The sequence below is a fragment of the Vanacampus margaritifer genome, chromosome 2 (genome assembly GCF_051991255.1).
Source record: "Vanacampus margaritifer isolate UIUO_Vmar chromosome 2, RoL_Vmar_1.0, whole genome shotgun sequence".
Classification (NCBI taxonomy): Eukaryota; Metazoa; Chordata; class Actinopteri; order Syngnathiformes; family Syngnathidae; genus Vanacampus; species Vanacampus margaritifer.
Genome location: NC_135433.1, coordinates 54,238,044 through 54,265,629, shown reverse-complemented (window position 1 = coordinate 54,265,629; position 27,586 = coordinate 54,238,044). Strand labels below are relative to the sequence as shown.

General features: G+C 39.1%; 3 protein-coding genes across 4 annotated transcripts in view; all 3 read right to left on the bottom strand.

Moving 5' to 3' along the window:
• Positions 1-4,607, bottom strand: part of prr12b (proline rich 12b) — a 29,642-nt gene extending 25,035 nt beyond the window's left edge. For both annotated transcript variants that reach the window (XM_077556072.1, XM_077556073.1), the window contains exon 1: positions 4,008-4,607. In XM_077556072.1, coding sequence (XP_077412198.1) covers positions 4,008-4,090 — 83 coding nt within the window. In that variant the 5' untranslated portion in view covers positions 4,091-4,607. The remainder of the gene's footprint in view (positions 1-4,007) is intronic.
• A 132-nt stretch (positions 4,608-4,739) lies between these two features.
• On the bottom strand, positions 4,740-12,960 carry prrg2 (proline rich Gla (G-carboxyglutamic acid) 2). Its single transcript, XM_077556076.1, has 7 exons — positions 12,813-12,960; positions 12,640-12,743; positions 10,583-10,755; positions 9,295-9,328; positions 8,994-9,126; positions 6,872-6,997; positions 4,740-5,085 (listed from the first exon to the last, which is right to left on the bottom strand). Exons 2-7 carry the CDS (start codon positions 12,719-12,721, stop codon positions 5,043-5,045), a joined length of 591 nt encoding a protein of 196 aa, XP_077412202.1. The 5' UTR covers positions 12,722-12,743; positions 12,813-12,960; the 3' UTR covers positions 4,740-5,042.
• Positions 12,961-15,424: 2,464 nt separating this feature from the next.
• Positions 15,425-27,260, bottom strand: rras (RAS related). Its single transcript, XM_077556074.1, has 6 exons — positions 26,664-27,260; positions 24,912-24,999; positions 21,486-21,588; positions 18,722-18,830; positions 17,978-18,096; positions 15,425-17,864 (listed from the first exon to the last, which is right to left on the bottom strand). Exons 1-6 carry the CDS (start codon positions 26,748-26,750, stop codon positions 17,777-17,779), a joined length of 594 nt encoding a protein of 197 aa, XP_077412200.1. The 5' UTR covers positions 26,751-27,260; the 3' UTR covers positions 15,425-17,776.
• Positions 27,261-27,586: the final 326 nt, after the last annotated feature.

The following is a 27,586-nucleotide window of genomic DNA, read 5'->3' as shown; positions in this document are numbered from 1 at the left end:
ACAGAATGTGTACAGCATGGAAGTGCTGGACCCACCGAGAATGACAAGTACCACAACAAAACAATAACTGGGATCACATGTACAGCGATTTGAATATAGACAGAAATGTTACAGCCAATGATAGACCATCTGTATTTACAAGGCGTCAAAGTCAGCTGATGACAGTGCTGAAAGATTCATCATGGAGGATGAAAATACCCAACAACAACCAATTTCCCATGGAAAATGCCAGACACAACACTGACAGTGGTGTTCTTATTAAAACTCATTCACCCCCAGACATTTTCACTGAAGCAACCCACTTTGCTCCCGGCTGTTTTACTGAATTTTGACTGATTTTGCAAGGTCCACAGAATATTGTGTTCTATTGCTATAAAAACATGGAACCTATCAAAAGAAAGATTATAGTCTCTTATTTCATCAGGAAAAAAAGTATATTTCTATCTGTTTCCGTTTTGCAGCAATTTGAATTAGAATATAGCCAAGTTTCATCATTGTTCAGAAATCTGTTCCTTTTTTGCAACATAGCCCTGGTTGAGCTCTTATACTCTGCTACCACCTGCTGGCTGTTTTTGTAATAACTACCATTGCTTGAAGCATTCTCTTTAGTTCAGAGGCTGCATTAAAGCCTTCTGTATGCTGTAGCATTAAAAAAAAAAAAACACTTAAAAAAACACATAAATATGTCTTTGGGAGCATGGTAATATTTAAAATAGAACATATTCATACGTTTTTGGGAGCAAATTAGTTAATTGGAAGCACAATGATAAGAACTTTTTAAATATAGCCATTGATGTGGTGAGGTAATTTGGTTACTGGCTAGCTATTGGAATGAAAGGTTAGTCTCAACGCCCTTTGGATCTAACGTTACGAACACCGGCAGAAACAAATTACAACTATCAGTATTAATACAAAGTAGATATATGTGGGTGTCGTTTTTTTAGTGCACCACTAGTATTTGTATACTTTCATACTGAGCTGTTCCCAACTCCAACTCGTTCATGTACATAGTAAATTTTACATTAAAAAAGACTATATTCGGTCCCACTCTAAACAGAGTAAACTTTTACACTTGGAAGAGAATAAAATACTAAAAACACTCAAAGATTGAGGAACGATCCTACAACCACTCGACCACTTGAGCTAGGCTAGACTTATTACTGGTAAACATAAACATATTGCTGGTGTGTCTCAAAGGAGACCAAAAATGGAGGAGTGGGTCAGTGGTTAGGTTGGCTGTCTCCCAACCTGAAGGTTCCATGATTGTTCCTCAATTGTTGAGTTTTTTGTTGTTATTGTGAATATTTTACTCTCTTTCGAGTATAAAGTTTACTCTGTTTAGACTGGGGGCCAAAGTCTTTTTTAGAGTAAAATTTACTCTACAAAATGTACTGTATAGCTAAACAAGGAAACCACATCTCAGTATGTAGCAGTGCTGTTCTTTACCACTAAAAACTACAACCATACTAATATACAGAATTGCTTATTTAAACTCCTGCCATTGGCTGGCAACCAGTTCAGGGTGTAGGCTCCAGCGCCTCTTGTGAGGAATAGCGGTTAAGAAAATGGATGGATAGAGGGCTTATTTAAACTCTCTAACAGTGTGATTATGTATTCCCTTTGCAAGAAGCCTAACCTGGATGCACATGCCTCTTGGCATCTTCAGTTTATTGTACAAGTGTGCCTGTAAGAACCTTTCTTGGAAAATGCACTTAGCCAAATTATACATTTTAGTAGCCACTTGAATAATTAATACAATATTTATAACTTACAGTATTATCATCATCCACCCACCTATTCATTTTGTATTCCAATTGAACTCTTTATGTTGATCATTATGCTTCCAATTAACTAATTTGCTCCTAAAAACGTATAAATATGTTCTACTTTAAATATGACCATGCTCCCAAAAACGTATTTATATGTTGTTGTTGTTTTTTTATGCTAGAGCATACAGAAAGCTTTGATGCAGCCTCTGAACTGAAGAGAATGCTTAAAGCAATGGCAGTTATTACAAAGACGGCCAGCAGGTGATAACAGAGTATAAGAAATCAACCGGGGCTATGTTTCAAAAAGGCTCTTTTCCCCACTGTTTTAAACAGATTTGTGAACAATGATGAAACTTAGCAATATTCTAATGCTTATTGCTGCAAAACAGAAACAGATAGAAATACACTTTTTTTGTTAACTGGAGCCTATTCGAAATGACTCTGTGATAGACTGGTGACCATAACTCAATAATATATAGCTGACATCCGGCCAAAACCTTGGTCAATTTCATCTTTTTTCCATAAATCATTACAACTGTTCAGCCATCATGCCGGTATTTCATGGAAAGTTGTAGCTTTGAAGATGCAAGCCTGGCACCAGTATGTTAAATAGTGTAATTATTTGAAGCAATTAAAAAAAAAACGAACTGAATTTAACAAACTAAGTTAAATGAAATTTAAAAAATATATACTTATAAATCCACAACTATTATAAAGCGGGTGCCTTCAAAATGAATGCCATTGATTATCAATAAAAACTGGAGCTTGTCATTAATAAATCTTTTTAGAGCAGATTATCTTCTTGATTATTCCATTGATTAGCCAATTTGGGTAAATTCCCCCATACCCAATTACAAGGCAAATTTTTTTGTCAACCAAGTTTTGTGGTTGACTTACTGGTCTGGAATCACAGACCTTATCAATATAATTGCATAATAGTAATTTTAAAAAATGTGACTAAGATAGCCCTACATTTGTAATACTGTACATAAATTATTAATTTTGGTGTGCTGCTATTTTTTTTATAATCAAAATAATAACTTTTCCTCTTTTTTTCCTCAATGGCAGATAAGTTCCATTTAATACTGTAATCATATTTTTTGCATTTAGCACTCCTACACCACTCACAGCTAATGTTCATGGACGCCGCATTTTTCCACAGAAAGCTCGCCAAAGAATGTGACGGGGGACCGACGGTTGTCATGGCGACCGCTAACGTGAAGCAGCCAAGCTAAGGGAAGCTAACCGACTTTAGCAAAGCGCCAGGCCGAGCTTCATTCCGACACACGGGCTGCATTGGCATGGAAAGAAAATTGACTCATGAATCATTTATTGGCGGTAGAAATAAGTTGGGGTGGGTGCGAGTGTAGTTCAGTGTTGAACGGTGTAAACATAAAACGACGGCGTTAGCTTCCATGCTAGATAATTAGCTCGTTCGCTTACGAAACTTGACTTCCTTTAGACGCACTCATGCAGCCATTGTCACACACGCGATCATGTGTGTGAGCGCAGGCAGCCAAATAGTAAGACATGGAGGACAAGTTCCCTTTTCCGGCGGCTAACGCAATTTGCGGAAGGCATCGCATCTAATTAGCTGACGTTTAATCCGGCGACAGTGAGGGCACGTTCGTCAGTCACGTGACATTATTGTAAAGCACTGTTTACTAATAAGGGACATGGCACGTTTAATATTAGAGGCCCGGGGGTGTTTTGTCATTTCAAAATGATGCTGTACGTCAAATTTAATGATGTGCGTGAATGCACATCAATTCCTAAGCCGCTCGCACTTGTCTGTTGAATATGTGCAAATAGTTGTCCAGTCCAGACTTTAGAGCGGCAATGAAGCGTGCCCGCGGAGCCGCAAGTGTCTCCTCTCCTGTCACGCGTTTGTGTTGTCTTAAGGCAGACAAAGCTGCAGTGGTGATGGATATTGGAAAACAATGCAGCCCGCGTGTGGAGCCACATGTCATCTGTCATTCTTCCACGCGTCCACATTTCAATGCTGAAATGAAGCACCCCCTTTTTCATTGCCCATACTGTCACTATTAACCTTCCATCGCATTCCTTACATTTTAGAGACGCCCCCCTAACCCGCCCTCCCTCCATCCCCTCCTCCCTCCCCCCCAGGTTGATGACAATACGACTGACTGTACCTGAGTGGCGAGCGCCCTGCATTGAGCCCGCCTGGCTGAATGCAGAGGTCCGCGTAAACCAGCCCTGTCTGCCCCCCTCGCTTACCTTGCTTTGGCCGATCTGTCGTAACTCCATCCCGTCCCAGATCCGAGATCTCCGAAGCCAGCTGCGGGATAATTCCTCTCCATGAAACAGAAAAAAAGGGGCTGCCTGGATGAAGATGGGCAGCAGATAGTGCGGGTCGGGTGGGGTGGGGGGGAGGGGAGAGAGAGAGAGAGAGGGGAGGAATGTCCTCTCTTCTTTCTTCGCTGCGCTCGCTTCTGTTTATTTCTCTGCTTGACGAGCCTGTAGACTGGGAGGAATGGAGGGAGGAGGAGGAGAAGGAGCGAGTGAAGGCGGGGGGGGGGGGGGTTCACAGCAGCCAGGAGCACCTCCTCCCCATATATTTCACTGTCTATTGTCTCCCGCTCACAGCTCCACGTTCCCCAACAGCTCCAGTACGCAAGCCCACTCCATACCAAAGCTATTTTGGCCCCTTTTCTTCACAAGACGCCATTTTTAAGACGATTCTTCTCTTCTGTCCCCCTCCTCCAGTCCTCCTCTCACACGCACACAATTTGTCACGCACGACAGCGCTCTAGTAGTGTGGAGGCCTTTGGAGAAGAAATTGGCTGTGGTGAACGAGCTCCGCTTTTTTATGGTCACTCGTCTGCCGTTTTAACGACAAACACATGCTGGAACGTGTAAAAGAATTGCGCGTTGACATCTTCCCGCCGACACATGCACGCGAGTGTGCTTGTCTGTACTAGCCAGACAAGTTGGCTTCAATGTACATCCTTCTCGAAAATTTATTTATTGTGACTCAACCACATCATACACACAAATTGGACGTACAGAGCAGTGTGGAAGGAAAAAAAATACAGCCCCACCCTCACCTGCACCCAATTAAGAGCATCACATCTGTACAGTGTACGTCATCCTGACAAAAGTGTCCGTTCTGAGCTTGGCTCTCAACTCCGCCCATAAATACGTTATACAACATGCAATATTTAAACTTGACTCAAACCATCATCGAGCGCCAGCATCAACCACTTTGAAGCAGCTCTGGCTGGCTGGATGACTGGATGGCTCAGACAGAGCTCACTCGTTGTCTCCTGGGTCTGCAGGCTCAGATGGCGCCCCCCTGTGGTCGAAGAAGAGGAAAGTTTAAAGATAGATGGATGGATGGATTACTGATCTGTCTATATTACTGGATAGCACACACACGCCCGTGCAATCTGTTGAAGCCACAGGGCGGCCATCTTACTCCTCCTATCTCACGCGCAGACTACTGTATAAACTATATATTAGACTTATAAATTGTAAAATCTGAAAGTCTGAAGTCCTCTTGTTTATGTTAAAGCTACATTTAAAACATCATAAATCATGCTGTGTCAACTAACTACTGTCTCAAATGTTATCCAATTTCGATACTGTTAATGTATAGAATCGTATGCTGAGAAACGTTTCTTGGGAGGACAAATATGCCGGCCTCGCGGCTTCAAAAGTCTTGGCCTATCGGCTAGCCAGTAACATATACAGATCAATGAGAGAGAGAGAGAGAGAGAGAGAGAGAGAGAGAGAGAGAGAGAGAGAGGGAGGGATGTCGACAGATAGATAGATAGATAGATAGATAGATAGATAGATAGATAGATAGATAGATAGATAGATAGATAGATAGATAGATAGATAGATAGATAGATAGATAGATAGATAGATAGATAGATAGATAGATAGATAGATAGATAATGTTACAACAAAGGTTGTATCCACAACACAATAGCATGTGACTGAATTTGTATTCTCATCTCATGCTGCTGGACAGTGAAAGTGCGAGTGCCTGGCTATATATGTCCACAATGGATGACATATTTTCTGTGCTCTAACACTGACCGTGAACACTCATTCTTAATGTCCATACAGCTGACTTAACAACATGGCTAGCCATTAGCCTGAATTGATGTTGTAGGATGATGCTGCCACCATAAAATAGTGATTTGGTCAGCAGGCTGCCTGTTCTGCACCTGCCAGATGTTGGCTGAAAATACAGTTTGACGTTCTGCCAAGTGAATACAGTCTGAGGATGCCCTCGATTGATGCTGTACAAGTGTAGCTTCAAGTGGATATGGCTACAAAACTAATGCACAAACACTGGTGTGGTGTGGATAAAAGGCTTTTTCTCACACTGGCAACAGGGTTTTCAAAATAAGGCTGCACTGTGTGGGTGGAGGAAGAATACTTGTTGAATGGCCAAAATAATCTATTAATTCCATGCTGTGAAACGTCTCCACAGAATAAGGAGCTAGACAGATCTTCTTTTTTTTTTCCAGGGCTACCATCGACTCCCCTTGATAGGGCCTTCAATCAATTGCATGCGTACAAATTTGGAAGATATACAAGACCTTTTCTATTACAGCAAAAATATGTAGTGCTTCTACCTTAAAATAACAGCTTCAAATCATTTTGGTAGTACACTGGCTTGTGATAGGGAGAGAGGCATCTATGGCATTGCTATGGCAACCCTGCTTCACCTACTTTTGCAGTTTACAGTAAAACATTTTGACCCAAACTATAGTCACCTCTTGTTAGTGTTAGTATTTTCAGTGGAATTAATGATGCTGTTCAGAGTTGAATGTATTACCTGGGAAGTAGTGATGTTTAAAATACATAAGAAAGATACATAGATGTTGTAGGGTGCTTTTACATATATATGTACATATACAGTGCACATAATTGCAGATCAGTGAAAAGTTGGGTATTCTAATACAGAATGTATTTTGACCGCACCCACCGTTCTACCCCTGCTGATTTTATTTGTGAATAAAATATGCTGAATTTGAGAAAAATCTATCTGATCTGATTTTAGAACAATTGAATTGTGTAAATGTAAATTGTACATTGACCATGTTGTGGCGAAAGCATTGACTTACCCTGAATAAGGTGGCGGCGGGGCATCATGCATCCCACTGCGGTTGAGAGCTTCGCTGTAACTGGGTAGACCCGGGGCGGTTGCTAGGGGCACCATTTCTGGGGCTGGACGCCCATCTTGCACCATTCTACAGACAGACACAGCAAATCAGTGAAGGATTCAACAGGACACTTTATATAAAAGGTTCGAAGCATATGGAGGACTAAAAATAAAAATTAAGAAATTACTAAATAAATAAATAATTTTTTTAAAGTGTAAATATAATATAATATAATATAAAATGACATTCAAAAAAATAAAAATAAATATAAAAAATAAATGTCAAAATAAATATATAATTAGAATTAAATATCAATCAATAAATAAAAACACTCTGCTCTCACATTTATTTATTTCATGTTGCAGACGCTCTGTCACTCGAAATGTGCTCCACTGTTGCAATACATCCATCCATCCATCCATCCATTTTCTTAACCGCTTTTCCTCACAAGGGTCGCGGGGGGCGCTGGAGCCTATCCCAGCTGGCTTCGAGCAGTAGGCGGGTACACCCTGAACTGGTTGCCAGCCAATCGCATGGCACACAGAGACGAACAACCATACTCACAATCACACCTATGGACAATTTGGAGTGTTCAATTAACCTGCCATGCATGTCTTTGGAATGTGGGAGGAAACCGGAGTACCCAGAAAAAAAAAACACGCAAGCACGGGGAGAACATGCAAACTCCACCCAGGAAGGCCGAAGCCCGGACTCGATCTCACGTCCTCTGCACTGGGAGGCGGACGTGCTAACCAGTTACCCACCGTGCCACCTGTTGCAATATATGTATATATATAATTGTATAATTGTATACAGTAATATATAATTGTTTTTATTTCCATTTATTTTAATTTTACATTTATTTATTGTAATAAATTTTTAAAATTATATTTGTGATATCCGTTTTTATTTTCACTTTTATTTATTTATTTAGTCATTTATTTATTTTAAATTTTGGCTATTTTTGTCCTCCATATAAGTATGACTGTGCCTATGTAAATTCATCCGTCTTTTACTTTTTTTACTGTGCCAAAGCCATGACTAGCTTTTTTTTTTCAATCTAATTTTTCACCAGAACAATATATAATTACAAGAAATGTTTATTATAATTATTGTAAAGGGAACTCACATATAATTGCCATGGTAATGTGTGGATGTTATACCATTTTTCACCCAGTTTGTATATTCTGGTTGTCATCATCATTTAAAATAAATGAATTATGAATTGCCATTATTGCGTTTGAAACATGTCAGCCACCTGCAAGGCGCGGTACATAGTTAGGGATTACTAGACCTACAATTATGTAAAAAAAACTAAAAACATTTAAAAAAAAATAGTACGTTGATGTAATAGAACATATTTTTTCGCATATTATTGGAATTAATAGAGTTTTTTTTAAATGAATGAACATTGAAAAACTGAAGTTCTTTTTATTTGCAAAATACTCAATAATGAACTAGATAAGAGTGAAACCATATAATAATCCTGTTCCAGAAGATGTAACTAAAAAAGAAACATAATTTTTTTCCGGGCGTGTATTTTACTGGAGCCCTCTGCCTGATGGTCTGACACAGGTGAGATCCTTTTCATATCTAATTTATTATTGGATTGTTATTGTGTTATTGTGGATTCTATAGGACTTTGTAACTTAATTTGAAAAGTGCTAAATAAACAGTCGCTATTAATATATTTACAGTGACACAGAATTAATGATAGTGTAATTGTGTAATCAATGTGGAAAATTCTGCTCCTCTCCTCCCATACTCTTATCATTTAGTTTTTGGAGTAAGTTTCATAATGCGTGTCTTTTTGTTCTCATCATATCCCTCTGTCTTTTTCCCCCCTGCTTTGTGGGGCAGCGGAACCCTCTATCTCAAGTTGCCATGGTGACAGCACAGTACAAGTGAGTGATATATGATAATTTTACTTTGGGCTTGTGGGAATTCTGCCTAGCAACAAGTGGCACACAAACGTTAGATGATGGGGGGGAAAAGCAATTTGAGCAATTGTCAGCAGGTAAAGGTTGCTTCGCCACCATTTTGTTCCATATGAAACCCAATTGCGTGCATGCTGTGAACTTACTGCACGGGTCTCCTTCCCCCCTTGTTCTTGGCCTTGTAGAAGTAGAAGCCCAGCACAGTGGCAATGACAGCGCACACTAGTATTGCCAGGATCCCTGCCACCAGGCCTGACACGTCCACTCTGGGTGCGTGTCCTTCAAAGACATGACAGCAACATGACAACTGCTGCAAGTCTTCAGCGTGTACGTCTTATAATACAGGAGTGGATTTGACAAGTACAATTTGTGTAAAATGAAAATACAAAAATACAAATAAATGTGAATTATAACTAAAATACATTTACAAGTAATATAAATTATTACCGTGGCTTTCAACATAGTCGTTCCAAAATACTTCCTATACATGGACATAAAAGAAAAGTGAATCAGAGACCAAAAGGTGACAGACATATGAAGCTCATAATGTATTCTGACAGATCATATACATAATCATGATTAAAGTAACACACACATTAGTTGTACTGATGTACAGATACATTGTCACCGTACATCAGAAGTGGTAAATCCAGGTCCAGAAAGTAATAACCCTGCCACAGTTTGGCTTTAACCCCATGTGCTTGCTAGCTAACTCCCTAGCTAGCTCCCCGGGTGCTAGCTAGCTAACTCCCTAGCTAGCTCCCCAGGTGCTTGTTTACCTGCTAGGGAGCCAGCTAGCTTCCACGATGGGAAAAAGCCAAACTGTGGCATCCTTGCTGTATGTAAATTTAATTTTCAGGTAGGCCAATCTGGCCAATTATTTTACACGTTGCATTCGAAAGCAGATTTCTGTACTTTCAACTCCTTACTTTGCCTTTTTTCAACCTTCACGGATGACGACGCAACATAAACAAGATGTAAATAGAGAGTGGTCAGCTTGTCAACTGTGACTAAGATCGAGTGATTGAGAACTTGGTGTCTTCTTCAAAGTCGTGGGAAAATCAGGGACAACAGTGGCATGGAGGAATGGCAAACAAGGAGAATATACAACAGATATGTAGAGGTAAGCTATTCCTCCCATCTAATGGGATACTTGACTAATTTAGCCATTTTCAGCAATAAAAAGTTTATATTTTTTCTTCGGATTAATTTGATAACTTTATTATTTTTTCATGTATAATTAATATCATTAAAAAAACTTTTTGCCACTTGCTGTGGTCTGAAAATGACATCGCAGGTGCTCGGATCTCACCTAACAAACAATCAATGGTCGTTACCTGAGCACTTGATGTTATTTTCCGTCCACAGCAAGTGGCAAAAATCTGTTTTTTAAAGGTATTAATTGTACATGGAAAAAAAATTAAGTTATCAAATTTATCATAGCTTATAGCTATAACTTATTACTGCTGAAAATGGCTCAAAGAGATGTGTTTGATGCTATTTTGTGTGCCAAATGACCAAATTGTATTGTATAAAACAAATATACAAGTGGACTTTTTTTCTTAAGTACATCTGAGTCTGTACTTATACTCTCACTTAAAAACAGGAATTGAATAAGGACTTTTACTTTTAAGTCTAATTTTCACAATTAGCCGTACTTATAGGTAAGTAAAGAAAGTGAGTACTTTTGTATTACACGCGTTATCCCCTAAGTGTACAGCATAGGTGTTATTACCGTTTGAATGTCATCCTCAAACACTTCCCTGGCCTCTTCATAAGTGCACATCTCCTCCTGACATTCTCGTTCGAGGTTGTCAGGCACCACTAGTTCAAAGTCCCAGCTGTTATAAAGCAGCGTGCGAGACAGGAAGGCATTGGCTGACTCTTCATCCACTAACAGCGGATTCCCTGCAAGACACAGACAGGGTGGAGAGAAATTTGAGTGCAAAAATGTCTCTATGGAACCATGTTGGAGTCATAAGAAGAGCAATTCATTTATAAATGTACACAATATGGATCTACAGACAAAGCTCGTTGTTCATGTCATCATGTCATGTCTGAATGCAGTCCATCCATCCATTTTCTACAGTGCTTGCATCATTAGGGTCACGGGTAAGTTGGAACTAATTCACCGTACAAAAAATAATTAAAACTACATTGACTAAGTATTCATGCCCCTTCAACTTTAGTCCAGTTTCAATCATGCTTGTTAGTTTTTAATCATAGTTAGTCAACACCATCCTATTTGTATTTAGTCCATTTTAGCATTTAGCATTTTAGTCTTTATTTTAGTCCAAGAAAACAATTTAATTCGTATAGTTTTAGTCAACAAAAACTGTCAACGTTTAAGTCTAGTTTTAGTCAGGACAATAATTTTACCCCTATATATTTTTTTCTTGTCCGCAGATCATGTTGAACATTTTGGATCTAAAACTATTTCACATAAAATTTTCTTTCATCTTTTTGATAAAATAACAACTTGACACTCAATTAGAGTATGTCAACAAGTGGCTACTATGGCCCCATGCTATGAGCTGGTAAATTAGCCAGCATTAGTTAGTGGACGGATTAACATTATTGTTCGAACGTTATAGATGTTGGATTAATGTTACGTTATAACTATAATTTACTTCTTCTTTTTTTTAACCTTTCACCGTGAATCCACCTCCTGTCTGTCCAATATGTTTGTTTATGTTGCACTTGCTAGCTGCAGATTTGAAAGGGAGTGTGTCACATGACAGTGTCACAGATGTGACAGATTAGCAGAGACAAGATTTTACGAAATCATTTAATTTTGTCTCGTTTTTGTTCATGAACTAAAATTTCCGTAGATTTTAGTCCAGTTTTTATTAAGTGAAGTGAATTTTTGTCTTGTCTTAATTAGTTGATGAAAATGCATACTGGTTTAGTCCCAGTTATTGTTTATTAATTAGGGTTTCAGTCTAGTCTAGTTTTGGTCCGATGAAAAATGTGTGTTGACGAAATTAGTTTTGTTTATTTGAAATTAACGAAATTAACACTAACCTATGTATTACTTAAGTATAAATACACTTATTCAGTGAAGGTCTAAGAAGTGTGTGTGAGTAAACAACAGCGATGTGAAGACCAAGGAGGAGCGGTAAACAAGTTTGGTTGAGTAGAAGCACCTGTGCCTAAAGCCAAACTGTGGCAGGGTTTTTACTTTCTGGACCTGGATTTGGCAGGTCAGTGATAACATTGTAGAGAAGTTTCAAGTATGGTTTACTTCGAACATCTCAATGGGGTATTGTTCAATCTCTTATCTGAAAATGGAAGAAGTAAGCAAACCAACCAAGACGCACTGTCCACCTAACCTGACAAATCGAGCGTGACCACACTCAAGGAGCGATTACATAATTTTCTCAATTACACGCATTCCAGTACTTACTACAAGAATAGATGCTTTTCTGAGAATGCCATTCAATCGTCTTTGTAAAGTCGGAATGTCAGCTTGTGTTCATGAGGTTATACATGCGTTTCTAATGGTCTGGCGAAATGAGTATGAACACTGATAGTAGAGGCTGAGGTCAATGTATTACTTGATGTTGGCATTTTTCTATGAATCATAATCTACATCGTTTTTTGTTGTTGCTGAAACCTTGTCAGCGTGTCTTGTCCTTGCTTATAGGTTAGAACAATGCTACACTTCTTTTTAATCTTCAGACCTCGTATATGTGCTACACATGCTACTTAGTCATGCGTCATAGAAAACACTCTTTCTCTTGCAGTCCTTTTTATACCTGTATGCGAATAATAAGAAGAGGTGTGGTTTACCTTTAGCGTGTCGGTAGGTGAGTGAGCAGTAAGCTAGCTGCAGAAAGACCAGCACAGGAATCCACACCACTGAGGCTGCCATTGAAACAAAAACTACATGGACCCTGACAAGGAAATGTCACCGTGAAACTCAAGCCAACATGTCGGACATGTCCAACATGTCATCCGCTCACCTGGCTGCAGGTGTCCTCCAAAGATTGCGGCAGTGTGTGTTCTTAACTCCTCACAAAATCATGGGAAGCGCCTTACGGAAGTTATAGTTTGAAACCTGAAGACTTGGTGCAACACACAAAGTGTCATCTTGCCAAAGCAAGCTCACATCCCAAAACCTGTTTGACGACATACCAGCTGGAGGGAGGGACCTCTTCAAACCTGTCTGTCTCACTGACTTTTTACCTCACAAGCACACACCAAGTAAAGGACCACCATGGAAATTGTTGATTCATTTTGTGCTTAAAGTCCCTGTAAAGTCAAACTAAATACAGCATGTCTTCTAAATTTGACACACCGCAGAGAAGAATTCTTTCTACATGCTGGCTGTCACATCGCCCTTATTTCCCCCTCACTCTTTCACATACTGGCCAATGGCCATGGATGGGGAATATCTTGTTTCTCTGAACCTTCTGCATCATCATTACTAATGTTTTATGATCCGCCTTGCACTGTAAGACCCCAATGTCAATAAAGATCTCAACCTCGGTTGAGTTTACCATTCTCCATTTATGACTTTCTTACGTTGTGTCATCAGCCGGAGAGGCTGAAAAAACTAAGAAGTCCATTTTGAGAAGTAGAAAGCACAGATATACAGTACAAGGAAAAAGTAATCTGAAAAATACTCGTGATGATCTGTAGATAACTGGATAGCTGATAGGACAAGACTTTTGAAGCCGCGAGGCCGCCATATTACCAATCCCAAGAAACGTTTCCCAGCATACGATTTTATACATTTACAGTATCGAAATTGGATAACATTTGAGACAGTACTTAGTCGAAACAGCGTGATTTATGATGTTATAAATGTAGCTTAAACATAAACAAGAGGATTTCAGACTTTACAACTTATATGTCTAATATAGAGTTTATACAGTAGTCTGCTCATGAGATAGGATTGCACGGGTGTGTATGTGCTATCTAGTAATATATACAGATCAATGATCTATCCATCCATCTTTCTCTTTCTCTCTCTCTGTTTTAAATTTGTTAAACATAAAAAAGAGGACTTCAGTCATTTTACAACTTGCCTTAATTACATGTATAAATTAAATGCTTAGTGATGTTTACAAGAGGAAACATGTATATTTTTCATTAAAGAATTATAACTGTAATTCAACAAAAGATGTTGCTTCCAAATCTAGTATTGGGGTCTAAGAAACTAAGCAAAAAAATAAAAAGGGGGCTTCAAAGCAGCTCATACCATTAAAAAAATAGTTTAAAAATGTAAAAAAAAATAATGACCACCATGCCCTATACTAAGAGCCTACGAGCTGTATATGTCTAATCTGTACGAATACGTATAGTATATACTAGGGGTGGGAATCTTTCAATGTTTCACAATTCGATACGATTCAGATTTTTGGGTCTGCGATTCGATTCCGATTTTTGGGTCTGCGATTCGATTCAGAATCGATTTTCAATTAAGAACGGGGGGGTTTTTTTTCAAAATGATTTGATTGACGATGATTTTTGCTTCAATCTATATATGTGCAAGGAGTTGTAATGATCTACTCCAGTCTGACTCGCTAATGCTAATTAGCGCGCTACTCGCGGCACTTTTATAACTCAAAAGAACTGCTCCATGCTGAAAAAAAAAACTTTTATTGGAATAACTTGATCGTGACTTTTTCCTTCTCCTCTCTAATGTGGCTAAAACTTAACAGTGTATTAAACCACGTGGAACCGCACTGCCCCTCAGTGGCCAAACCGGGTACAACATGAACAGCCCTCCAAATAAAGGCAGACACAGACAAGATAGTATAAAATAATTTAAATAAATTCGATTTTGGGACATTTAAAATCGATTCTGAATTGTACTAAATGAGAAACGGGATTCTTATGAGAATTGATTTTTTGGCACACCGCTAGTATATACAGTAGTCTGCTTGCGAGATCGGAGTGGTAAGATGGCCGCCCTGTGGCTTCAACGGCTTGCACGGGCGTGTATGGGCTATCAGCTATCCAGTAATATTTACAGATCAGTGATCTATGTACAGTAATTAAAGCGATACCGATCGCTTGTTTTAACCTTTTCATTTCAGATAACTCCTTGACTTAAAAACAACACATTCTGTAGTTTTTCTGGTATGATCCCAAAGTGACTAAACCCACAAACGAGTTGTCCTGTTGTTTTCTATGTTTTTGGTGGAGTACAGTGTTTCCTCGTTTTCCGCTGGGGTTAGGTTCCAAAAATACCCATAATAAATAAAACCCGCAAAGTAGTTAGCTTTATGTTTTACATTTATTCTAAATGTTTTAAGGCTCTAAAAAAAACATCACAGTTTATACAGTTTTCTAATTGAGGCATTTACATTTCCTCACATTTCTCTCTTGTTTAAACATTCTCAATGTTCAAACCTTCATAAAAAAAAGGTGCATTACTGTAAAAAAAAGAATGCATGCAAAATTGCACCACAAAAATCAGCAATACAGCGAGTGAACCGTGTTATAGCAAGGGAACACTGTAAACCAGTTCGCTCACTTTTTGCTGGTTATGGGTTCAAAAAATTCAAATAAATTACAGTGCTGTATACATAGATGTATATGCACAATTATGACAGTCAGTGAGCTCTGAGGTTTGGTGAATATTTTAATGAGGTACAAAAAAGTGAATTGTCTTTTGAGTCACAATAAAACATTTGAATTGCAGTTTGTAATATGTGTATATATATATATGCAAATCATTCATTTTAAAAATATGACATGGATTTACACTGCCCAAAGCAATACACATAATTTTACAAAAACATTTCTGTATTTCAATAAAATTCCAAATAATAACCACACAATTTAGAACATCAAAGCACACATTTACACAACTCCAGGACCCGTGTGCACCACTTGGATGCACAAACCTAAACCTGGATGCACATTTCAACCAAATAAAACTACCGGTAGTAATTTCCATGCGTGATACTGTCTGCAAAAGTGGTTGGTTGAACTGATATAGGCTCTGGCTCACATGTTATTGTAGCACAAAATGGTGTGGAACATATAAAGACTTCAGAAATGGTGAGGATGAAGCATTTTTTTCGGGTCAAATTGTTTTGACAGTGTAAAAATAATACACATTCCATAATCAACACGAAACGTTTTTTCTTACTCCTAAGAATTACAGCTTTGTACGACGGCGTATTAGGGCCACGTATAAATATTTTTTTTCCAGAGGGGGGTAATATTCAGAGAAAAAAAAACTCACAAATTAGCAATTTTATAAAGTGGCAAATTTGCGAGAAAAAATTCACAAGAAATACACGTAGCGTAGCTATAGTCTAATGTGAGGATTTGTTGGTGCTTAATGGGATACTGTTTATAAAATGAAAAGGCAAAATTAAGACGGATTCTTGATTTCAACTTTACTCGTCATACACGGCAGCTAGAATGACAACACTTTCTGATCCCCTATCAGCTGACTAACACTAACCTATCAGAAGCTAGCATACTTTAGGTAAATGCAAGTGAATGACAGAGAGCAGCAGATTTGACACAACTTAGCTACTTGTACAAAAAATATACCAAAATGTATGAATGTGTTTGCAAATCTGCCACTTTATATATTGTCCCCAAACTCTAAAAAAAAAAAATATATATATATATATATATTTATGCATGTCCCTAATACGCTGTCGTAGCTTTGCCTTGGTGACAACTCAACTTCTAGAGTTATTTCTTGTATTTGGAAAATAAAATAAGGAGAAATAATCTCCCAAAGAAGAAGCTGTAGCAGTCGGTGACACAGCATTGTGGACAAGGATTGCAAGGTCAATATTAACGAGGGTCAGGCTTCATATTAAAGCATGAGTGTGGTAGCGGCCAGTCCAGCATTTTCCTCAGCCGTTTCATTCAACAGAAGATAACATGAGTCCCTCCATCACACCATGAGACAGGACAGCACGTGATCGATGCTAAACCTACTTTATGTTCATAATATAAAGCATGAGCACGAATAAACTATGATGTACCTACTAGTTTGGTCAAGATGTTCATGTAAACCATTTACAATTATTTATGGAATTTAGTGAAGGTTTGAATCATGTAAAAAAAAGAAAAAAAAGTGCATGACCAAAATACCATGTGCATCAATATCAAACCAAATCAATCATCAAACCCAAATAAATCCAGAACATTTTACCAATCTAATAGTTGGGAGCTCAAATGTTGAATTGCGTTGAAATGCAGAAAATGGGTTCTGTAGTTCTGCCACTGCATGGATCAGTGCACACCTGCATTATTTGTTTGTTTTGTGTGGGTTTTTTTCTCCAAAATATTGTCAACAATTAATTTTGAAATGGTTAGTAACTATCTATAGTATTTGAGGCAGTCACACTGACTGCTATTTTTTTTGGCACCACAAATGTAAAAATTGCAAAAACATAAAGAAAAATTATGCTGTTGCTATGACGTTTGCTGACTTTTCTGTTCTGTGCTCTGCTACCCCCTGCAGGACACCTTTGAACATGACCGCACAATGATGTTTTGTAATTGGGTGTGCCAACCTCAACATTTTTTATTTATTTATTATTATTATTGTTGTATGTGGACTGATTGACTTTACTGCATACTAACTCACCATTATGGCAGTTAGAGTACCTATTGCGGTGATGTCTTTGCTGACATCAGTACCCGAATGCCACAACACATTTATAGCCCACCATAATGTGAGGACGTCCCTATTTATGGGCTGTAACTATATACAGTCACGTCATTATTATCCCATGTCACCAACAGAACTATTTCTGCTGCTGTTGTAAGCTCCTCGCTTGAGACTAAAATACAGGATACTGATTTACAAGTTGCTTTTTGGTAAAAGTGCAAATGAAAGCATTTCAACGGGAAAATGACGCTCCTTAATCCGGTCTGACACAAACGCTCACACTTCTTTTTGGACAAGCTGGAGAGGTTTTGGTGTCCATAGTAACGGTGCTTAGAGGAGGACGCAGGGGCAGCCGCCGCTCTTCTGTTTCCCAGCATGATGAGTTGGAGGGGGAGGACACTCCATTTCCTGAAACCTTCTGTGAGGGAAGAATGACAAATTTCGTCATTGTCTGTTTACCTTTCGTTAACGGAAAGTACCAACAGTTTAGTCCATGGGCGTATGTATACAAAGGAGTCAAGATAGAAATACCTGACAATTCGCACCAGCTCCAAGAAGGCTTCATCAACATTGTAGCGGTTCTTAGCTGAAGCCTCCATGTAGTAGATCCTATTTTCTCTGGCAAATGCCTGAGCATCCTCCCTAGGGATCTAAGACAAAACAAAGATATACAATAGAATATATGTCTCTGAAACGACACAAAACTTAAGAGGGCAAACCACAAGCAAGCCATCATTTTACACATGGAATGTTACTCAACACATTGCCTATCGAGTACATGAAGGTATAATGACATCAGTTTAACTCATAATGGATTCTTTGTATTCATTTGTATGGAAAAAGGAACACTATCCTTGTACAATATGTCACAAGTTTACTTCCAGGGAGATGAACACAGGAGAAGTTGTGCTGTGCTGGTTAACTGCATTGATCCAGATTTGCCTCACCCCCTTCACATTCTTGGTGTAAAAAAAATACGTTGTCTTTTCCCCCCTAATACTGCTAACTAACAACATTTAAACGGGCAAAAACAACCTTCATTCACAGTTATAACGACAAACGTGTTACATTTTTACTTTTCTGACGATGAAGTGTCAGGTACTATATTTAAAAATCACGTTTTCATACAGTACTGTATAGTGTATAAAAATATTTAAAACATTTTAATAGTAGATATAGTTTTTTGTTTTTATACAATTACCAACACAAATTTTCTTTAAAAAAAAACGTAGATGCTTGCCACAGCACGAAAAGATGCACAAGGGTGTTAGTTACCACTCTTTGCTGCTCCAGATCTGCCTTGTTTCCCACCAGCAGCATGGGGAAGTCATCCCGATCCTTCACTCTCAGGATCTGGGTGTGAAACTTCTGAACCTCATGGTAGCTAATGGGACAAATAGGAACACAAAAGGACATTACTACAGGGTGACCCAAAAAAAGAAAAAAACAATAACTTTTTAACAATCCAATAAAACAAGTGATTGAAGAAAAATATTTTATTCATAGTAATTGAAAGCTTAAAATATGCCATTTAAGAATGATGGAATCCCAGCTGAGATGTTGCAGCAGTCAATGAGGACTCTCGACAGCAGAGTTATGCATTCATACGGGAGGACATCTACAGGACGTATTTTATTTTATTTTTTTAAAGAGAAAATTCCATCATTGTTTCTTATTATATTTTATTTTATTATATTCTAAACTAATATCAATATTTTGCATCATGTTTTCCGAAGCTAATTCCATTTTAGGATATACAATATAGGATATGTTTTGCCTATACGCCTTTGCTATAACAACTAGTGCAAATTGATCTTATTGTATTAAGGGTTCCTTTGTTTTTGTTTTTTTTACTATTTAACAAATGGTGCATCTTTGTCACTCTAGCTGTCTATACCTTTAATGCCACTGGAGAGAGCCTCATTTTCGCAAAACACCAGATGGATCTGTGAACTGAAGTGCCAGGAGGTCATTTTGTATGCACTTACCACAGAGTTTGAACACATGTAAATTGTGTGACTCACAGGATTTTTATGAATGGGTTTTCACTTGAATAGCACTTTTTTAGGTACTCAAAGCACTGTCTCCTCATTTTACCTCTTGATGATACGTTATGAGCAACTTCAGTATCTTGCTCAAGGACACTTCAACATGGTCACAAAAGTTGAGGATCGAATTCACAACCTTTGGGTTGGGAGGCAACCGCTCTACCACCTGAGCCATGCCAGCCCTGAAGATGTTTATGTCAACAAATATGCAGGAAGTGTATGTAATTCAGTTTGCCGCCACCATCTGCTCTGTCAATAAGGTGGAGGACACCTTTAATGAAATCATATATACATTTTTGAAAATAGGACTTTAAGAGTGGCTGTTTAAGCAACATTTACACAAACAAAACCAAGGCAGCATAAAAATTATTTAAAAAAGACAACATTTTATGCATGTATATTTTTTAAAGAAGTCTCCTCACGGTTATTGGATGAGATATATGTTTTAAAACGTTCAGTTAAAGATTCACAGATTTGTTAAATAACCTTTCCTATCCTGTTATCTAAGGAAAAACTTACTTATTTACTGCTTTTGTGTTCAGGCCAAAGCAATAAAGCATGTCTTTGGTGCCATCTTGTGGCATCTTTGCGTCAATGAATTATGTTGAAATGAGTGAAGGAGTTTTCCCATAGAGATCCTGACGTTGACGTCACGCGTCCCAAAATGGCCATTAGCGCAACCATTTTGCCAGCATAGAAGATGTGGCTGCCACTCTGAGTAAGTCCCGTGACGTCAGGATCTCTATTGGCAATTCCAAAGTTTTTTGAGGGGTGAGTGTCAATGACTTGCAGATTTTCACCATTTGCGCAAGGGCTCGTGTTCTCATCCACCTTGAATAGCGGAAGTTCACTGTATTCACATTTTCCACCAGATTCTCAAATCTTTTGCAAAGTCGGCTAACCTTTCAAAACACACATTTTAAATCCTCGATTAATTGTGTGCAGTAGCTCAGAGTCAGACCATCACCATTTCACCATTGTCTAAATCTCTACTCAATTGGACTGAAAATGTGTATAAGGTTTTTGGTCGGGAACTAATAAAGCAGTCATGAAAGCACTCTTCCCCTTTGTGACTCGAGATAAATTCTTAATATGGATGAGTCGTTATCAGCTAGTGGTCTGTTTGCATAGCGTTCAGGCCATGTTTATGCTGACAAAGAAGGAAGAGACTCTGCATAAGATCATCTGAACACATGAGCGACCAAGCAGGCTGCCTGCAAGCGAGCAACGTCACTGCCTCCTCACAAAGGGCGGCGCAAATTCAGGCCTGTGCGGATGACCTTTCAACTCAGACTAAGCTTAAAGCAAGAAAAAAAACATTCCTCCTAGCTGTGACGCAGAGAGGCTCAGGCAACTGGAAGACAATACTGCCCCTTGTGGTCAAAAAGGCAGCTGTCGGCATCAGTTCAGGGCTTCATTCCAACACGGTTTCATTACCCAAAACAGTTTTGGATCCTCAACTTCCTTTTCACATGCAGATGTGCAGTATATTGCACGCTGTGTCACCCCCTTAGCTAAGGTAATTAGCCAACATCAATAACAACAACACCGAATATACCGTATAGTAGCAGCCCTTCCCATAAAACGCTTAACATGCGAAAATGAATGCTTCTGTGTTGAGTCACCAGTTACAACTGAGGGCTTGACCACTTTAACCGACAAATTTGCTGGACACAAAGTAACACCATTTTAGGGAAATTTAACTCTTTATGGTTGGAGAGATGAAAACTTGTTCCTTCTGGTACTTCCTTGCTGAATTATGACTATTAAAAGCCAGCCAAATAATTAGATAATCACAGTCCAGGTATCAAGTATAAAATTGAATAAAAGCTCTAATAGTTGGTGCCGTTTGGGGTCATAGCATTTCCCACAGAAACATGCTTGCATTTTACAAATGTTTTCACTTTAGGACCAATATCTGTAGCTGTAACTGTATCAACACATCCAACACATTTATCAAGGTGACATTTACAAATACTGTACACACTTACCTGCCCCTGTCGTTGAGTGCAAACACCAGCAAGAAGCCTTCTCCTGAGCGCATGTACTGCTCCCTCATTGCCCCAAACTCCTCCTGACCTGCTGTATCCAAGACTTACAAAAAAACATAAACGAATCATTCATCAACACGTGACTTTTATCAATGCGGTTTGCCTACAAGTTTTCTTCCCTTGTGCAAACACAGTACACTGAACTGAAGGCATAATGGTAGCACATTAGCAAAGCCAAATTATTTAAACGTTAATACCGGTACTTCATAATCTTTAACATGTACCACTGATGCAAATTTAACATGTCAAACAAAACCACAATACCATATAGGCTATACTATGTCACAAATACACAGGACACGCTGTTGTCACATCAAAAATATTTGTGGAGTTTAACCCTTTCGGACCCATAGATGATTGCAGTGGGCATGACATATTTGCGTGTCTAAACCAATAAAAACGCATAATTTGGATGATGTAAACACTTTCTGTTCATGATTGTATCCAAGCTAACCAATCACAATCGCAAGTTGATTTGCATGATCTTTAAGTTAAAAATGTTACATATAAGCTTGAGTTTCCAGAAAATTCGACATGTTGAATCGGTGTCTAGGCATTTGATCATTGTGATTGGCTGTTAGCTAGCGAATCAGCGCACGGGGCAAGAAGAGCAAGTGAAGAACGCGGATAAACAGTACTGATGGAACGCTTCAACATTTTTTCTTCCCGTTCATTTTGCGCATCGTCACCCTGCTGTACCCTACGTATTTGAACGTACAATGTCTGTCTGGACAGAAGATCGAGAAGATGACTTTATCTCTTTGGTTCAAGAGGGACCGGCATTGTATGATATTACTGTTAAAAGGTATGCCGACAAAGGTATTGTAATGAACTAAGTGTCTTGTGTGTTGCTATTTCTGTTTAGCACCCTTATGTCCGACTGTTAGTAAACGCAACACAGGTCTCGCGGGAGGGGAACGACGTTACATGCGGGTTGGTTGCGAGCGTTGTTGACGTTTCTTCTAGCCCCTCGTGAGTTGTATTCTATTTTCCGGCGTCGACTACGGCCAACAGTAGCGTTTGTTAAGATCAATAAAAGGGTGATATCCCAACCAACGTTCGCTGGTGGCGTTCTTGCAAGACGTTACAATATTACCGTTAAAGGGTATGTCGACAAAGATATGAAAGCCAAACTATGGCATGACATGGGGACGTGACTGGCTATAGCAGGTAGGATATACTTTTACCCTTGAGAAGTATAGCAACTCTTTGTAATTAGTAAAAGTAACCGGTATGCATTTTGTTTACGTTTTTATATCCCGCCCTTGCAAAGAGGTTTCCGGTTTGCTTTAGGAATAATGACAATCGCCGCCGATGGTATGGAGGGTAATTACTTCTTGCGCATGCACTGAAGGTCCGAATAGTTGGGGTCGGTGCGGTGTGTATTTACGTCATTTTTCTACGCGGCATGCCGACGTCTAGGCTGATGCCACAAGGGGTGACCGACATCGGATTTGTGTATGTAGACCTTAGGACTACAACTGAATTGACACGTATAACTGAACAGTCATGCAAGGCCATAGATAACCAGAACCTATTCTGACTGGCTTTATCCCAGTCACTCACAGCACACATATGGACAAAGATAAGATAAGATAAGATAAGCATAAACAAGCATTTCTCAGACCTAAGGGCTATTTACAATGTTCAAGCTACACAAGCAGAGGGGGAACATGCAAACTGTATTTGAGAATGCTAGAGCCCAGATTTGAACCCTACTGAACTGTGAGACGGGCGTACTAAACACTCGTGCCTGTGCTGCTCGAAACTGAGCATGTACAATCGTGGCCAAAAGTTTTGAGAATGAAAACAAATATTAATTTTCACAAAATCTACTGCCTTATTTTTGATGATGGCAATTTGAATGTACCCTCTTTGCCAAGTCCATATTTATCGGATAAACAAGAACTTCAAAGAGAGAGGTTCAATTGCTGTGAAGAAGGCTTCAGGGCGCCCAAGAAAGCCCAGCAAACGCCAGGACCATTTCCTAAAGTGGATTCAGTTGCAGGATCTGGCCAACACCAGAGTGGAGCTTGATCAGGAATGGCAGCAGGCAGATGTGAGTGCATCCGCACGCACAGTGAGGCGAAGACTTTTGGTGGATGGCCTGGTGTCAAGAAGGGCAGCAAAGAAGCCACTTCTCTCCAAAAAAACTTCAAGGACAGACTGATATTGTGCTGCAAAAGATGCAGGGATTGGTCTGCTGAGGACTGGGGTAAAGTCATTTTCTCTGATGAATCCCCTTTCCGATTGTTTGTGGCCTCTGGAAAAAAGCTTGTCTGGAGAATAAAAGGCGAACAGTAAAGTATCCTGAGACCATTCATGTGTGGGATTGCTTTTCAGCAAAGAGACTGGAATCACTCACAATTTTGCCTGAAAAACACAGCCATGAATAAAGAATGATACCAAAACATCCTGCGAGAGCAACTTCTACCAACCAGCCATAAACAGTTTGGTGACCAACAATTCCTTTTCCAGCATGATCGAACATCTGGCTATAAGGCAAAAGTGACGTGGGTCAGAGAGAACAACATCAACATTTTGGGTCCATGGCCAGTAAACTCCCCAAACCTTAATCCCATTGAGAACGTGTGGTCAATCCTCAAGAGGCGGGTAGACAAACAAAAACCGACAAATTCTGACAAATTCCAAGCATTGATTATGCAATAATAGGCTGCAATCAGTCAGGATGTGGCCCAGAAGTTAATTGACAGCATACCAGGGCAAATTGCAGGTCTTGAAAAAAAAAAAAAGGTCGACACTGCAAATATTGACACTTTGCATACATTTAATTTAATTGTCAATAAAAGACTTTGACACTTGTGAAATTATTGTGATTATATGTCAGTATATCATGGTAGCATCTAACAAAAAGATCTAAAAACACTGAAGCAGCAAAGTTTGTGAAAAACCAATACTTTGTGGCATTCTCAAAACTTTTGGCCATGACTGTACACTAAATTCAATATTGATGATTGAACATAAGATCTCCCTTTACTGTAACTACGGTACATGAGAGGAAACTGGAGTTAGGGAAGTTAGGGCTGACAGCCACTGACGAGTCAGTGCATTTGTGTGTCATATGTTGGTCGCACCCTTCATATCAGAACTTGGCTCTGAATTGTATCCAGGGATTACACCATGTATGCAGTCATTTCTGTACACTGAAGAGTTTAAACACAAGCGCAGTAACTCAGCCGCCAAGTGCAAGTCCTAACAAGGGAACATCAACCGAGCAAACCCACTGCCTTTGTCATACATTACAACACGCCCTCTGCTTTTCAACAAACTGTTTTTCCACACATCACACATCCTTCACAACTGTGACTAACAGGTATATTACAAATCATGGCCAGTGTGGCTTACTGTCCAGACGGGTCTCCTTTCCATCCACAGTGCAGATCTTCGTGTAGGAGTCTTCAATTGTCGGGTCATAGTCTGACACAAAGTAGGACTGGGAGAGAAATTGTTGACATTGAGCAACTAATGCACACTTCAACACACACCTATATAGAATTGATCAACTTTATCTGCCATACATACAGGTTTGTGTTTGATACACTCACCTTAGGCCTCAAAAATATGCTACTATTCATGTCATTTTAATAAAATGTGTTGCTTGGGTAAATACATCTGCATTTCTTCGTAACAACTGAGAAATCGTTTGTTTTTCCAAAAGGTTGGCTGTGGAATCATATCCTGATCAAACATGACTAAACATGCAAGCTGGATCACCTTTAAATGCTCATTATTACATCAATTACTTTATAATTGTTAATATAGTCTTATTTGCAGAATGCTGAGCGTGTTTTTTTTTTATTATAACAAAATAGAAGCTTCCCATTTCCATCAGGTTCACCCCCCAAAAAAAATCAATTTAAAAAAATTACCAATAGAGGAATGGGTGGGCATTAATGGCAATTAGGTCCTCTTTTCTTCTCCCCTGAGTTACTTCCACTTGGTTCCTTCATCAGGAAACATGGAATTTCCTTCCACATTAATGTGGACAACAACCAATGTATTTGCCTCCATAATAATAATTAAGAGTAAGATATTATCTCCCTTTATTGCCCAAATGTCAGAGGTATTTTTTTCTTTTTCTGCTCTTCTGCTTTTAACTGGCACATGTAAGTGTACGAACATTTTCCCCATTTGTGCCTAACAGTGCATTTCAGGATTCATTTTATAATCTCTTAATTTGTTAAATGCTCTTGCCCACTTGCTCTCTTAGGTCATTTGGTCATCTGCTAATGACTCCCCCAATCCAGGCTGAAGCGCAGGGTGAGCCTGTTAGGGAACAAATAGCCTCAACAGATTTAAATAATAATAATAATAACCCCCGCCTGGGATAGGCTACGACCTTTGTGAGGAATAAAAAGTTAAGAAAATGGATGGATGGATGTGTAATAACAATAATAATTTAAAAAAAAACTCCTCTTTATCCGTTTTTAAAATCATTTAGAATGCATCTTTTCTACTTGGACTTTGACACCTTGGGAAATGCTGAATGATGACTTTTTTGTTTTTGTTTTAATTCCTATTGATTTTCTTTTTCTTTTAAATGACTGACATTTAAGTCTTATTTATTTTTGTCATATTTACTTTTTTTGTTTTACTTTTGTATTTTATGTGTACCATTGTACAGTATTGTATTGCACTGTGCTTATAGTTTTAAAGTGCTCGACAAATAAAGTTGGATTGAACAAATCACACTAAGGTGGTAGTGGTACAGTATTTCACTTTTAAGCGTTTATTTACATACACTGACATGAAAATGAATACGTAATACTAATGCATCTTAATTACCTTCATTTGATCACTCATCCTAGACGTTTGTTTTTTTTTGCACGGTAATGTAGGCTATAAGAAGGGAGAGTACTGTACTGTACTGTACTGTGCTGTATTGTGCCATCAACAAAGTCAATGGAAAAGTCCGTTTAAAGAAAATGTTCTTGTGTGGGGAGCAAAGGACACCCCCATAACCAATTATTCCCCACCCCCATCGACCATAAATGCCACCCCACATCCGCACGATGCTTTAATTAGACAGCAGCGTGTATACAGTATATTGGATACAGAGACATGCATGCTCTAAGGGAGATGTTGTAAAAATCCTACCTGAATAAACTGGATGGTTAGGGCGCTCTTCCCCACTCCTCCACCTCCCACCACCACCAATTTGAATCTTTCCTCGTCTCCACTCATCGCCTTTTCTTTTACTTGTCCGGATCAACAATGAAGAAAGAAAAAAACCTTGAACCGACTCGCAAAGTTCAAAAAGCGAGATCAAAGTTCAAATAAAATCCAAGCACGACAGACCAACACGGGCGGTGGTATCAGAATAACTTCAAACTTGGTAGCGTGAAACTCATCTTTACGAGGTTTTAAATATACCGCCACTTGAAAACGGGAAAGTCCCTGGAATGTTTGTCCAATGGACAAATAAAAGATCGCAGCGAGTTTCACTCTTTGGAGCCAGTTCTGTCGTCGCTTTGCTTCTTTGGTTTCTCTCTGCTATAAAACTCGGCCTCACCGCGGCTTGTGAGGGCGGAACTGCTTCCTCTTTTCCTTCTGGAGAAAGTCGCGCTAACGCACACCACGACGCTATTGACTCTAGCCTACTCGTGCTATCTTCTCGCTAACATTTAGAGCTAACGGAGACAAGCCTTGGGACAACGTCTCCTCTCGTCAATTCAAATTTGTCCCCGAACAAATTCCACTTTGGTGTGTCAGATACCTTATATGGTCATTGGGAGTAACCGTGACGTCACATATACAGGCGCGCGCAAGAGGTAAATGCAGCGCATGCTCGCGTAGCGAAAAGACCCAAATCAACTGTTGACTTGTTTCTGCGACTATGTATTCATTTGTCTAGTTCTAAGTTTGTTGGGGTGACAGTTTTGTATTGACCCATTCGCTCATCATATGATTTTATATTATGCTGTACACTGAGCTCCACCGTGTTCTGTGCTTGTTTCTGGCTGTGGGTTGAGAAATGTGTTCCCTGGGGCAAGAACACACCTCATCACAAAGTTCTTATC